The sequence below is a fragment of the Vipera ursinii genome (assembly GCF_947247035.1).
Source record: "Vipera ursinii genome assembly, chromosome: 4".
Lineage (NCBI taxonomy): Eukaryota > Metazoa > Chordata > Lepidosauria > Squamata > Viperidae > Vipera > Vipera ursinii.
In genome coordinates, this window is record NC_139514.1 from 61,567,575 (window position 1) to 61,583,338 (window position 15,764).

Genomic DNA, 15,764 nt, shown 5'->3' on the forward strand with positions numbered 1-15,764 from the left:
AAGAAAGGTGCAGTATTTGGAATCTGTATTTACTGTTTTGTGAAATACATTGTGATTTATCAGTTTAAGAAGTAAGAATTAAAGCTTGTGTAATCAAATTCAGTTTTATTTCTGAACTTATATTGTATATTTGTGATGTACCCTATTTAAAAAATTGTCTCTCAATTATAGAGTTTAAAGAAATTATTTTGATAACTATATTCTGAATACATCAAGATGATTGCAATTTTAATTATATCTATTTTGAACATGCTGCAAAAACAGAAAATATTTTAGAAATATATGATTTTTTTTAAAAGCTGCTTATTTAAAAAAGTGCAAAAAAAGAATCCTTTTTTAATTAAATACCTCTGATTTAGGAATTAAACTGAATATTTAATAGGAATGTCATAATTTTTCATACTTGCTTTTTAATAAAGCAATTTTAATAACAATAACAATAAAAGATCATCTTACCTGTTCTTGCTGTCTTGATATCAGTTGTATACCAATGGCACAAAATTCATAATTAAAAGGATTTTTTCATTCTATTCTTCTAATGAAATGACTGGCCTCTGAGTTAAACACTTGTCCATTTAAATGGATGTGCTATTTACACAGTTGTGGAAGTTTGAAGGTAATAATTGCATAAATTCCAATAGCATTAGGGCAAAACTTTTACTTCTGCTATGCATTCTGAAAAAGTATTCAAACTATCATTAAGTATTCTACAAAGATGATATCTTGATGACTATAGAACAGGTCTTTCTTGAGTACCTTGTTGTTGTTGTTAGTTGCGAAGTCATGTCCGACCCATCGTGATACCATAGACAATGTTCCTCCAGGCCTTCCTGTCCTCTACTATCTTCTGGAGTCCATTTAGGGTCACGCCTACTGCTTCCGTGACTCCATCCAGCCACCTCATTCTCTGTCGTCCCTTTCTTCTATTGCCCTCAACCTTTCCCAGCATTAGGTTCTTCTCCAGTGAGTCCTTCCTTCTCATTAGGTGGCCAAAGTATTTCAGTTTCAACTTCAGGATCTGGCCTTCTAAAGAGCAGTCAGGATTGATCTCTAGGATAGACCGGTTTGATCGCCTTGCAGTCCAAGGGACTCACAGGAGTCTTCTCCAGCACCATAGTTCAAAGGCCTCAATTCTTTGGTGCTTAGCCTTTCTTATGGTCCAACTTTCACAGCCATACATTGCAATTGGGAAGACCATAGCCTTGACTATACGCACTTTTGTTGGCAGGGTGATGTCTCTGCTTTTTAGTGTGCTGTCTAGATTTGCCATTGCTTTCCTCTCCAAGAGCAAGCATCTTTTAATTTCTTGGCTGCAGTGCCCATCTGCGGTGATCTTGGAGCCCAGGAAAATAAAATCTGTCACTACCTCCATTTCTTCCCCATCTATTTGCCAGGAATTGAAAGGGCCAGATGCCATGATCAGAAGTAGATGCTTTTCTGGAACTCCCTAGCTTTCTCCATGTTCCAGCATATGTTGGCAATGTGATCTCTAGTTCCTCTGCCTCTTCAAAATCCTCCCTGTACTTCTGGTAGTTCTCAATCCACATACTGCTGGAGTCTAGCTTGTAGGATTTTAAGCATAACTTTACTAGCAGGTGAAATGAGTGCAATGGTGCGATAGTTTGAACATCCTTTGGCACTGCCTTTCTTTGGAATTGGAATATAAACTGATCTTTTCCAATCCTGTGGCCACTGTTGAGTTTTCCAAATTTGCTGGCAAATTGAGTGTAGCACTTTTACTGCATCGTCTTTTAAGATTTTGAATAGCTCAGCTGGAATAATGTCACCTCCACTAGCTTTGTTGTTGCTCAGCTTTCCTAAGGCCCACTTCATTTCACATTCTAGGATGTTTGGCTCGAGGTCATGACCACCTCATCATGGATATCAGGGACATTAAGCTCTTTCTTGTATAGTTCTGTGTAATTTTTTATCTCTTCTTAATCTCTTTTGCCTCTGTTAGGTCCCTGCCATTTTGGTCCTTTTATTATGCCCATTTTTGCATGAAATGTTCCCTTCATCCCTCCAATTTTCTTGAAGAGATCTCTGGACCTGCCTATTCTATTGTTTTCTTCTATTTCAATAGAATAGGGAGTACCTTACTGATACTGTTTTTATAAACTTTCTGAAGACAAAGTGTATTACAATGTTTATAATGTGACCCTTTAGTTAATAGCTTTAGTGACATGTAATAAGATTATTCTCTAAATTCATGCATGAATGGTTCATCTGAATTAAATGAACTCATAATTAAATGTAACATTTAGGGAAAACATGAAAATATTTATGAAAAAAATGATAATTTCATTCTTTATTTACATTATGTTCTGATTATATTAACAAATCCCCAAAACATGTAGCAATAATATTGATACCGCTATTTAATCAGGAAAGCATAATATTAGATGATAGATAGATAGATAGATAGAGAGAGAGAGAGAGAGAGAGAGAGAGAGAGAGAGAGAGAGAAAGAAAGAAAAAAAGAAAGAAAGAAAGAAAGAAAGAAAGAAAGAAAATATTTTATAATATTCAACCTCTAAAGAATATTAATTGAATCCTGCTACATTTCCAGAATTTTGTTTATACTGTCCTATCTATTATGAGGCCAATAACAGTTCTTGTCAATATAAAGGCCAATAAGCTAGCTGAAAATGCTCTTGTTTTAATCAAAATAACAAATATTCCTTTATGCAAATTATGGTTTTCACACAATTAGTTAAATGTTTAGTCTGGATTATTATTATGACTGGTTACACATTCAACCCAATGTTTAGGCTGGATTTGGCATTTTTATCTAGTTCTATCAAGTTCAAGTTCTAGTTCTTTCAAGTTCTTTTCCCAAAGACTTGAGATAGGCAGATATTGTCACAAGATGTAAGCTGTTACTAGTAAAGCTGTCTTTGCAATTGACTGAGAGTGATTTTGTCAATGCTGATGATGTTCATTCTACATTAATCCATTACTGACATGTTCCCAGCTCACCTTTTAAAACTGCATATATTAGCTCCTTGCATTGGAAGTCTAAACCTTATCCTGTGGGGTCCTTGGTGTTCTCCAAGCTTGGCACCAAGGACCTCACGGTTCAGCCCTGAGCTACAAATACTCTTTTCTATCAAAATCTTATCACGTAGGGTTTTGAAATGGTGCAATTTAAACACATAGCTCTATTTAGGATTTCTACCTATTTATATTCTGTAACAGCAGACTAATATAATAGTCATTGATAACTGGTAGTTGTGAATATAAATGAGATGTAGTAAAATTATATTGGCCCTGAACTTTAGACACATGGTGTGCTTTAAATTAAAGTGAATTTAGATGTTCCATTTAAATATTCTCTCCCTGACCATTTAGGAATCAAAGAATTCCATGTGTTCAGACTGTGCAATAAAACTCATAATGCTAAAGGAAATCAAATATTAAGAAGGCTATTTTAGTTCTGGGTAATTCCCCTGGAGCCTTACACACATAGCAACCAAAGTATAACCATGTAAGTGCAGGGCTATTACTATTAAACCAAAGAAAAAGTAAGCTATTTCACATTTTTGCTGAATGTTCTATACATATATGCTTTAATTGGTTTGTAAGGCTGCAAAATCCAAGAAAGCATTTTTCTGCTGTTCATGAAAGCAGCCTAATTTTTGTTTTCAGATCAGGCTGATGGATGCATGCATACATGCACACATACATATCACTATATTAAAAATCAACTGATTGAAGTTAATATGATTCTTAAAACAGTTGGATCCTTTCAGAAATAGGAAGGAAATGTGCTTATATGAATCTGAAATATTAAAATGTTCACAGACATAGTGCTTTGTGCCTGGCATACATAAACATTGTTTCTAAGGAACCATTATTTTTTTTTAAAAAATTGAATAAAAATAAGGTATCACTAATACAGTATAATGTCAAGGCGGTTATCCTGGGGAAAATATATCTTGAATTAATGAGTTGTGCATTTGTGAATGTTTATTCATTTCAGAAAAATGCATCATGAAAAATGAAATTATAGTAGCATAGCATTCTCTGCCCAGGCAGCAAAGAAGGAGTTGTAGCAGCAGCTGCCAGCTGGGATGAATCTCAAATCAGGGATAACAAAGGAAAAATAAAAATGGTGCAAGCTGCTAATATATGCATATGTGAAATAAAACAGGAAAATGGACATACCAGTGAGACAAAGAACAGAAAAGCACAAGTATCTATCTGCAGCATAGGCACTTGAAGTCAAAAGCAGGTTGTAAATTAAAGTGAGATGATTAAACAGTGAATTGTTCAGCCAGCAGATAAACAAATATCTCTAAAGTTTACCTTAATACCAGAGGAACACATCAATTATTTGACATTAGGAAAGAGTTTGAAATAGCTTATTTTGATCAAATTCTTTCCTTATTAATCTACTTTTACATAAAACAGAATGATTAGAGTGCTATTAAACCAGTATTTTAAACATTTTTATTGTGACCTTTTTTATATATAGAATTCAAGGCGAAAAACATTCCTTCTTCCTCCTATTGTCCTTATAACGGCAACTTGTGAAGTAAATTGGGCTAAGAGAGAGTGACTGGCCCAAGCTGATTTTTTATGGTTAAGGCTGAATTAAAATTCAGTCTCCTGGAAACAATTATGATAATGAGATGCATAGAGCCTTTTTGTGTGTGTGTGTGTGTGTGTGTATGTGTGTGTGTGTGTGTATGTGTGTGTGTGTGTGTGTATATATATATATATATATATATAATTTACACACACACACACACACACATATATATATATATATATATATGTATATATATATATATATATATATATATATATATATATATATATATATATATATATATGTATATGTATGTATATGTATATGTATGTATATGTATATGTATGTATATATATATATATATATATATATATATATATATATATATATATATATATATATATTTCAAATGTTAACTATTTAGATTACCTTGCTAGGCCCCAAACATGGGGCAAATCTTTATTTCCTGTTTTCAGCCTATCTTGAAGGCTATCAAACAGGCAGTAGTCACCAAATTGATGTTGAATTTAATTACAGCAGCAAGACTTTTGATAGGCCAATATTGGAAGAAAGAGGAACTGCCGACTATAGAAGAGTGGACTTTAAAGGTTTCCGACCTGGCAGAGATGGCGAAGATTTCGGCCTATTTGAAAGACCATTCGCAAGAACGCTATATTATGGAATGGAGGAAATGGATTGAGTTTATCCAGAACAAGTATAGGGTTAAGAAGTTTTATGTAGCATTTGAATAAGTCTTCTTTCGTTTTTTTTTTCTTTTCTTATTTTAGTTTCTTTTTATATATATTCAATATTACTAAGGCTTGTTTATCCTATATAAGCTAGAGAGTGATGGATTTTAGACTTTATAGTTGTTAGTATATGATTGTTTATGATTGTTTTTTATATATATACCTTGTATTTAGCTCTGGGAAGTCGGGGGGGGGAGGGGGGAGGGAGGGGGGGAGGAGGGAGGGGGAAGGGGGGATTTTTAAAGGAAAATTGTATTTTAAAACTTTTCAATAAAAAAAAAACAGGCAGTAGTCACACCGGACAATTCATATTGTTTGGGGCCTAGCAAGGTAATCTAAATAGTTAACATTTGAAACATATCTTCCCTTGCAGAAAAAAAGCTAACAGAGCGAGAGGGACCTTGTGGCTTAGAGGCAAATAACACTGCCTTGTATGCAATCAGCCCAGGTTCGAATCTCAGAAGGGTATAGCTGACTGAGGACGACTAAGGAGTCAGAAATGCATCTCAGTTTCCCTTTAATTCTTTGTTAGTAATTTACACAAAAATATATATATATATATATATATATATATATATATATATATATATATATATATATATATATATATATATATATATATATAAAACTTTTCCCCCCTTCTGTTTCATAGTTCAAGGAAAATGTAAAAATTGCCTTTTTCTCCCTTCACGTGGCAGTTCCCCAGATCTGTTTGCTTAAATGCTGTTGTTGTTTTTTTCAAACAAAGCAAAATCAGCCTGTGGCTTGTCATTTTGGACTGCTCAGTAATTAGAGTTCCTTTTTGAAGTGAGATAATTTGTATAAGGCAGTGTGTATAAAGGTGCAAAGGATTTTTCATCAAAGTAGGATTGGGACAATATTTTGTACAAATTCAAAAACTGCTGACAATAAGGAAACAGAGAAAGATATGCCCAGTTACAGTGCTGCCAGAGGGACCTTCCTTTGCATTTCTTTTATATTCACAGTTAAATCAAGTTTAGTTGTAAAAAGGAAGTATTTTCTATGAGCGTGAGGGGAGTGGGGGAGGATGAGATGTTAGTACTAGCTGTGTACTTTGCTTGGATTCTGTGTGCAGATTAAGAGGCAGCTACAAGTTCTTATTAGTCAGTTTCTAGTATTTCAGTCCAAACACTTTGCTCTTTGAGATTTTGATCAATGCATTGAACTATTTCTTAAATGGCTTGTTTATCTTATAGATAACATGATAGAATATGCCTCTTTACATAGTAATAAATAGGCTAATCATAATGCTCTTTTTAGATTGTGAATGATACCATATGTATACATAAAATGCAGTGAATAAATGAACAGTAAATGAGCATTTTTCTTTATCTTTTATTACATGAATATTACATATTAAATGTAAAAATATTTTATTTATTAGATTTTTATCTCTCCTTTTCCAATTTTCTTATAACATACTTGTTAGATGGGTTGGGGTAAGAGAGGGTAACTGACCCCAAATCACTCACCCAGTTTTTCATGCCTGAGATAGGACTAGAACTCACAGTCTCCTGGTTCTTAGACCACCACTTAACCACTACAATAAACTGGCTCTCTAAAGTAACTTCTCAAAGTGAGATGGGTGGCATATAAATGTAATAAAATAAATATTGGAAACTAATCAAGGAGAGAAGCAACCTAGAACTAAGGAGAAACTTCCTGACAGTTAGAACAATTAACCAGTGGAACAACCTGCCTCCAGATGCGGTGAATGCTCCAACATTGGAAGTTTTTAAGAAAAGACTGGACAGCCATTTGTCTGAAATGGTATAGGGTTTCCTGCCTGAGCAGGGGGTTGGACTAAATGACCTCCAAGGTCCCTTCCAATTATTATTATTATTATTATTATTATTATTATTATTATTATTATTATTATTATTATTATATCATTATTTGGTTGCACTTCATTTTTATATTCTGTGTATTAGGCGTATATATATTTCAAGAGCCAGTTTGGTGTAAGGTGCTGCAGTAGAGACTGGGAGACCTACTCTTCCGTTAGGTAGGTATAAAGACAGCTGGGTGAGCTTGGGCCAGTCAGTCTTCTTAGCCCTAGGAGGGAGGCAATGGCAAACCAACTATGAAAAATGTTGCCAAGAAAACTGCAGAGACTAGTCCAGGCAGTTCCTAAGATTGATTCAAAAACATACAAATACACACACAATATATACTTCATATACTCTTACATGAAAATAGAAGGGAAGCTTATAGTTGTCCTGTTGAAGTAATTATGCAAATAATTGTATTCAACACCCTAGATTCCAGAATTAATAATCTTGTTAAGGATATATTTTGTTCCATCCCTTGTTGAGTATTGTACTACTATAGATCCGCTACATGCAAACACCAGCTTCTTAGGAACTCAGGATAGCAGAACTTCTTCCAACATCTTATCCCCAGATTTACTCTCATATGTAATAATTAAAATTAATGTGAGTCTCATATACCATAATTAAAATTAATGTGACTAAAGCAGCCATAGCAGCCAAGGCTCACTTGAGAGTTTGAAAAATGATGACCTTCTGTAATGAATAGCAGATAGGTGCTGGCTTATACTAATGTGGATCAAAAGCACTTTTTCCAAATTACTTTCAGAGCATGCACAGCTCTAGTCTTTATCCACACATAAAAAATATTCAGTGTGTTCCTCCAAAGATGTAAGACAGTACAAATATAAAAAAGAAGGAAATGGGAGGAAGAGCATTTATTTTATTGACCAAAGTTTATATAAGTGATATGTTTGAGAATTCAGGGACCAAATGCTTTGCTCAAGATTGAAGCCTAAGGATTTGGAGTCCTGGTGGGCACAGTGTTAAAGTCCAGTATTGCAGACAAACTCTGCACGCAGTCTGGAGTTTGGTTCTGACGGGACTCAAGGTTGACTCAGGCTTCTGTCAAGCATAGTGAAATCAGGAAGTCCAGGCAGTTCAATTGAATATAAAGGTTTATTGCAAGCTTAAGCTCTTTATAAGAATCTGAACTACTAATGGTCAAAGCAAATAAGTGTGGTAGATAAGAGTCAATGGAATTCAAGGTGGGCTGGACTTAGGTCTCTTGTGGATGCAAAGTGACTCAAGACTGATGATGCATTTGACACCTCCCTCGGGCTCACCCTGGTCATTTCCTATACCTTCCATCCTTCTGGGGTTGCTAAAATGAGGAACCAGATTGTTGGAGGCAATATGCAAATAATGTTTCTACATTGTAAACCATTTGGAGAGTGCTGTAAAGTGCTATGGGGCAGTATTTAAGCCTAAATCCCATTGCTGTTGCTATTGCTATTTACCTCATGACCCAGAATACAGTGTGACAGCATTGAGGCCTTCTCAACTAGCGCTGAGAAGACATTATTTCTCATTTATTTAGATTTCTTGAATTAAACACTTCCCTTAAGTATCTTAGAATTTTTAGAGAGATAATTATATTTTGTTGTCTCTGTGAAACTCTGAGATTGTTATGATTTGTTTGCTCTATTCAATCAACTTCAGTAGGCACCAAGACAGCTGTTCTACTTTATGTCAACTTCAAGTCAATAGTTAAAGTGGATTTTAAAATGGTAATGCCTTAAAAGGATAGTTTATATGCAATCAGATGAGATATTTTAAAACAAAGTTATAATATTTTTTCTTTAATGGATAAAACTCCAGTATTAATGAAGCTTAATGGATGGATGGGAAATGAAATATCAGTGAAGTGACAGAAATAAGAACATGCAAATGCTTATTCTTATAGAATTAATGAATTGCATTCAGAAAAGGACATGACACTGTAGGATATTATACTAATAGCAGGGTAGCTTGGTTTAATTATGGTTTAAAGATATTTATTTCCATGAACAATAGGAAAAAATATTTTTCCGATAGAAATAATAGAAAGTAATTTTATACAGTGAAAATGAGAAAGTTAATCTAAAAGGGAAAAGCAAGATAGATTTGATACATATATTCCTTAATTCATGAATTTTCTTTGATCTGTACCATGAAATAATAATAAAGAAGGTCTGAAGCCAAAGATTAAGGATATGCATAGAAAATGTCTCAAACCAACCAACTAATATCATTTGAATAGCATCATATATTTTCATACCTTCTTAAATTTCCCATAGGATATATAGACTTTATAATTTAGATTCTTTTGTTTTGATAGAGTAACATCTCTTGAACCTATTGCCACATGATGTTATGATGTTTGCTAATGGATTTTAGGAAGTAATCAGTAGTACAGGCTGCTTGCCGTTTTAACCAGAACTACATTATTTAAATTCATAGTCAATTTATATCTTATGACCACAAAGTTCATACAAACAAATGAGGACTGACAATTAGATTCTGTTCTCTTACTGTTTGATAGTATATGCAGCATTACTGAATGTAGTACAATTGAACTGAACCGATCCTTCATGTAATCTATCATACTGTAAGACCCTTTCATGTATTCTTTTAAGTCTACAGTATCTATGTGTAAGGGCATGACATGTTGTTTTAGTCAGGTGCATTATTAAATAGTATATTGTATAATTCCTGACTACAGTACGAGTTCAAAAGATAAAGGTAAAGGTTTCCCCTGTACAATCATGTCTGACTCTAGGGGGTGGTCCTCATCTCCATTTCCTAGCCAAGGGAGCCATCATTGTCTAAAGACATTTCCATGGCCATGTGGCTGACATGACTACAGTAGTGGCCAAAATTGTGGAAACATTTTGGGGAAAAGGTACAAAAGAAATGCCACTTTTGGTTAAGTTTCCACCAATTTTTCTTCTAATCTCTTTATAACTGTAGCCTTGTTCACTAATAATACTATTTTACATCACTTTCTGGGCAACCAGTTAACTCTTTGCACCATTACTTTAATTTTATTACATTTTACAAGCTCACTAAATGAAAGGAAAAAAAACCAACCAACTTGATAGCGATCACATAACACACTGACAAATGTCCTCTCAACTTCAATAGATGACATCAGTAACTGAATCCTACTGTGATCTGATTGGCTCATTGCCAAAACAAGATGTCACCTGATTGGCTCTCTAAACACTGATGCGCATTGGCTACAATCGGATGAAGGAAAGCTACCTGATATCAACCTAAACAAGTTGTGCTTCCTTTTTCTGGTTATTTGGCTATAACTTTTCATAGAATACAATACAGATAATTGAACAAACTATGTTGCATTACATTCTTGATTAAATTATCTTTCCATTGATATATAATTTTATGGTACTACTCCAAAAAAAGTGGTGTTATTAGCCATTAAACCTCAAAAATACACTTTTCCCAAAAGATTTCCACAATTTTGGCCACTACTGTATATGCCAAGGTGCATGGAACACTGTTACCTTCCCATTGAAATAGTACCTATTTATGTACTCACATTTGCATGCTTTCAAACTGCTAAGTCAGCAAGAGCTGGGGCAAGTAACAAGAACTCACCCTGTCGTGCAGTGCTTGGGTTTCAAACCCAGACTCAGCTTTCCAGCTGACATGTTAAGTATCTTTAACTGCTGAGCCATTGCACCCGTTTGTTCAAAAGATATTGAATGCAATAATATATGTGCCAATTTTACTTATTTCAATCTTGCATGTATGCAGTCCTTCCTTCCTTCCTTCCTTCCTTCCTTCCTTCCTTCCTTCCTTCCTTCCTTCCTTCCTTCCTTCCTTCCTTTTGTCCTATATTGTCATCACACTATTATTCTCTATGTTTTCCCAAAATCGACCTGATTTAGATTCTTTTTAGGCCTTGCTCTGTAATGCCAGAAAAGGTCAGATAATATTTTCCCCTTTTTTCTTTATAATATCAGTTATATGGCAAAATATCAATAACATGGCAGCTTTGAATAATATTGTATTATATAATTAGTGATGGATAAAGATCTTTCTATTTTACTGCTGTGCTATTCCACTGGGCTAAAAAAAATTACCAGAAACTAGAACTTTTTTTTATTGCAAATTTTATTATTTACAACTTTGGACAAAGTGTTAACGGTCTGACATTCCTTCTTGTCTACATCATTTTTGTATTTTATACACATATATACATTTTATGTACATATCATTTATATACAATTATACAATATTCGATCTTATCAACCATCTTATTCTAATAATGTGTGAAATCAGCATCCTGTATATCTCTATTTAGACCTTCCCTTCTGTTCCCACCATAGGTAAAACTTATTCCAAATTTTGTAATAATCTGACTGAACTTTATTTTTAATTTCCATAGTTAACTTGTCCATTTTTGCGCACGCCCAAATTTTATTTATCACTTCACTCTCATCAGGTATTTCACTATTTTTCCATTTCTGGGTGAACGTCATTCTCGCTGCCGTGATGATGTGTATCATTATATATAACTCTTCTTTGGTATATTTCTCTGTTATTATGCCAAATAGGAAAAATTCTGGTCTATAATCTACACTCCCTCCTGATATTTCTTCTATCCATATCCATATCCTTTGCCAATACTTTTGCAGTCTTATTGCAGGACCACCAAACATAAAAATAATTACCTATTTCTTTGAAACATTTCCAACAGCTAGGGGATATGGTTTTGTACATTTTAGCTAATCGAGCTGGAGGGAGATGCCACCGGTAGAACATTTTATATAAATTTTCTTTATAAGCTGAGGCCAGCGTTATCTTTTTATTTCTATCCCAGAGAGTTTGCCATATATCAAGATCGATACCGTGTCCCAATTTTTTAGCCCATATCAGCAATGGTTCTTTAACTTGCTCCTCAATCATTTTATACCCCAATAGCAGACTATACAATTTCCTTATTTGGCCCCAATAAGATTTTATCCAATGCAGTTTCTTGAATATTTATCCCCCACTCTTTCTTATCTTTCCCATATCATGTTTGTATCTGTAAGTAAGCCCACCATTCCAATTTTATCCCTTGTTGTTCTAGTTCCTGTCTGGATTTCAATACTCCCACAACGTTCATAATATCTTTGTACGAGATGCTATTTTCCAAATTGAACAAGTTTGGATAAACTATTGCCTCTAGGGTGGACAGCCAGACTGGTACTTTAATGTAATTTTATTTTCTAATTTTATTCCAAACTAGAACTTTTTAAAACCAGATAAGAAATTTTGCACTTACATTCCAGTATGGATAGCTATTATTCTCTGAACCAGCTTGGGCAGCAAGATCTACACTGATATGACAGTTTAATAGTGAAAAAAATATTTAAAGAAAATGTTTTCCTTAAAATATTGTCAGAAAATTGCCTTTGCTGATGGTGTTTTGTCAATGCCAGCATATATAAATAGAATGTATTAGAAAAGGTGCAGCTGTCTAATGAGTTTCTTGACCATTCTTCCATAATAACTTGTGAAATGTTTGGAAATTGCTGCATGAAGATTAATTAAATTATCTTAGTTTGGGGAAATAGGCTGCACTAAGGATTACGAAAAAGGAAATGCCGACAGACACAGATAAAAGGCAGGTAGGGAATAAATCTGATGCAACACTACAGAGATCCTTTGTTAGAAACCTGTTATGAAGGGCATTTTTCTAGTTCTCTTATACAGAGTGAAAAATACGTTTGTCAAAAGCTCCACAGAAAAGGTAATATGTGTATAAATTTACATTTTTAACAGCAAGTATCACTAGTAATAGGAGAGGAGAGAATTCTCTATGATCACATTGAAGTCAAATTGTCTGCTTTTTCCCCCTTTTATATTAACACAAACTAATGGAAGAGTTTTCTAGCTAAAAATCTAGAAATTAAAAAAATATTTCTAAAATATTTTTATTAAATGCATTGTTTAGAAAATATTAAGTTAAACCATGAATACCATGATTATTTAATTGAGAACATTTTGCTGTAGTGGTTAAGGCTTTAGCCTGGAAGGCAGGAAATCATGATGTCCTGAACCATGTTAGGCACAAAACCAACTGAGTTATCTGGGCCTGTCATTCTCTCTCAGTCCTAGGAAAGAAGCAATAGCAAATCACTTCTGAAATCCTGGGCAAGAAAAATGCAGGGATTAGTTCAGGTTAGCTTTTGCAACAGTTTACAAGACAAGTAGATAATGATTGGTCTACAGTGAGTGATTACTAGGAAAGTTTTGAGATAGATGTACAAACAACAGAAATTCTATTGATTCTAAACTCAGATTTCTATTTGCAACTAATCTTACTTCTACTTCTTTAATTTTCTATATAGATAGAAAATTAAATATACACAATGACACCATTAGTGCAATTTAATGTAGTACTTTTGTTGTAAGTGTGCAATATTCTTCAAGTGATACCAGATATTGTTTATATTATCTAAATAACATGGGGAAAAGGTAAAATGTTCAATTGTGATAGAACACAGTTTTTTTCTATCACCTTTTCTGTCACTTACCTAGCCAGTTTCATATTGCTTGCTATAAAGCCTCTGATTATAGAGTACCATTCAACCATAAGTATGCTAGAAATGAAACTGAATCATGGCTACCTGATGGGATTTATAGCTCCAGAACCTCTGGAATGCACCAGGTTGGTGAATGCCAGTGCAACAGGCTTATTCATAAAAGTAAATGGTCCAAATCTGGTCTTTTTTAAATTCTTGGGTATATCATTATTCATGGTGCAAAATAGAGGAAATATCATCTGGTGTTCCATTTTTTATCTCTAACTTTCTACTGCTAAGTGTCAAGTTTCCGATGTATGGGCTTTTCAAGTGACTGTGAGGCATTGTTTACCTTAAAAGTCCTTTATTCAGCCTAATACACTGGCAAATGCTTGCTCGAAGGAAGCTGGAATCTGAAATCTCCGCGCCCTTGCACGATATATTAAAACACAATTCTCCACCTTTCTAATTTTGTCATTAGTCATATTCTCCTATTAATTTAAAGAATAATTTTCCCTTCCATTAGAAAACCCGCCAAGCTCTTATCTTCTTTAATTTCAGATGGCCTTGAGGAACAATCCTCCTCTTCCCCCCTCCCAATCTCTTAAAGCAATACACAAGTTTAACATATGAAAGGGCTACTTCTTCATCTCTTGTCAAGCAATTACATTCAATGTGAGCAGCTTTCACACTAAGGCTGAAATGTAAAGGAGAAATTTCCTGACACAACAATTAATCAGTGGAATAACTTGCCTCCAGAAGTTGTGAATGCTCCAACACTGGAAGTTTTTAAGAAGAGATTGGACAACATGGGTTTCCTGCCGGAGCAGGGGGTTGTACTAGAAGACTTCCAAGGTCCCTTCGAAGTCTGTTATTCTGTATTTTGTATTGTAAAAATTCCTGGGGTCCTTCCCATTGACTCAGAATTGTTTCTGATGGCACTGAAAAGTTATGTGCTTTTGATATATAGATAATGTAGATTATGATCTTTTTCTTTTTATCTCTTACAGTACCTTTATTCATATATCTACTTCTCTCTACTTTTTGTTTAGTTTTTGTCATATTTCACTAGTTAACTTTTTTATATTTCTGTTATTTCTATGAATGATCATCAAGCCACATTTTTTGCTACTTGAACTGAATGATATTTGTACTGACTGACCAGGAATGTGTTGAGTACAAACTAAATTGGAAATTACCCATACAAATAAAGTCAGTGGTGGAATATAAACAATATACTCACAAAAATAAGCAACAATTTTCAAAGAAAAAATTCATAATAAATAAATTATAAATTAGAATAATATTTTCAAAGATTTTTTAAACTGGGACCATCAAGAAAAGAAACTATCTGGTGTGACAGACATCAGCAATATGCAGATTAGATGTGTGTGTGTGTGTGTTTGTGTGTGTATAAATGAAAGAATCAATATCTGTTTATGCTGCTTATTTATAATTTACATAAGTATTTACAGCATAAAAATAGAATGCCCCCTAGCCAATGGTTGAAATCATAATGAATTTTCATTCTGTATCATTCATATAACTAGAATTCTTGTAAATGTAGCTTCTTTCAGGATTTTAATCAAACATTTTCTTCTCCAGATGAAAGTTTTGATTGTACTGTTTGTAAATTGTAGTAGCAATAATAGTTGTATAGGTCTATGAAAGTAGTGAATATTTTTTCTGATTGTTGCACTTAATCTCTTCTCTATCCAGTTGTCAATCGATGAGCGTATTGGGCAGCTGCATGAGGCCCACCGAGATTTTGGCCCCACTTCTCAGCACTTTCTTTCCAGTAAGTAATATTTCAGTTGTTGTTGCTTTTGCTAATTTACAGTGATCCTTATATTTTGAAAAGCCTACCGCAGATGAGATATTGTGCTGTTTCTATTGTATGTATTCTATGAAGTGTTGTACAGTTCAGCAATTCAGAAACATTCTGTATCTCTGCACTGCACTCTTAAGTTCTTCTTGTGCCATGCACTAATGCTGATTGGACCCAAAGCCATCTTAAGTCTACTACAATGTACTATAGCCACATACACGCAAACCACTGGATAGATTCTCTGCTGTTGTATTGTCACAACTTTTTACAGGAACTGAAAAA

The 15,764-nt window shown here is 34.0% G+C and overlaps 1 protein-coding gene across 9 annotated transcripts in view; it reads left to right on the top strand.

Annotated features, from left to right (window-relative positions):
* DMD (dystrophin) overlaps window positions 1-15,764 on the top strand; it is a 906,062-nt gene that overhangs the window by 756,814 nt on the left and 133,484 nt on the right. For all 9 annotated transcript variants that reach the window (XR_014492555.1, XM_083362891.1, XM_083362889.1 and 6 more), the window contains one exon: window positions 15,374-15,452. Coding sequence is in view for 8 of the 9 variants with exons in the window: in XM_083362891.1 (XP_083219017.1) it covers window positions 15,374-15,452 (79 nt within the window). In the remaining variant the exon portion in view is untranslated. The remainder of the gene's footprint in view (window positions 1-15,373; window positions 15,453-15,764) is intronic.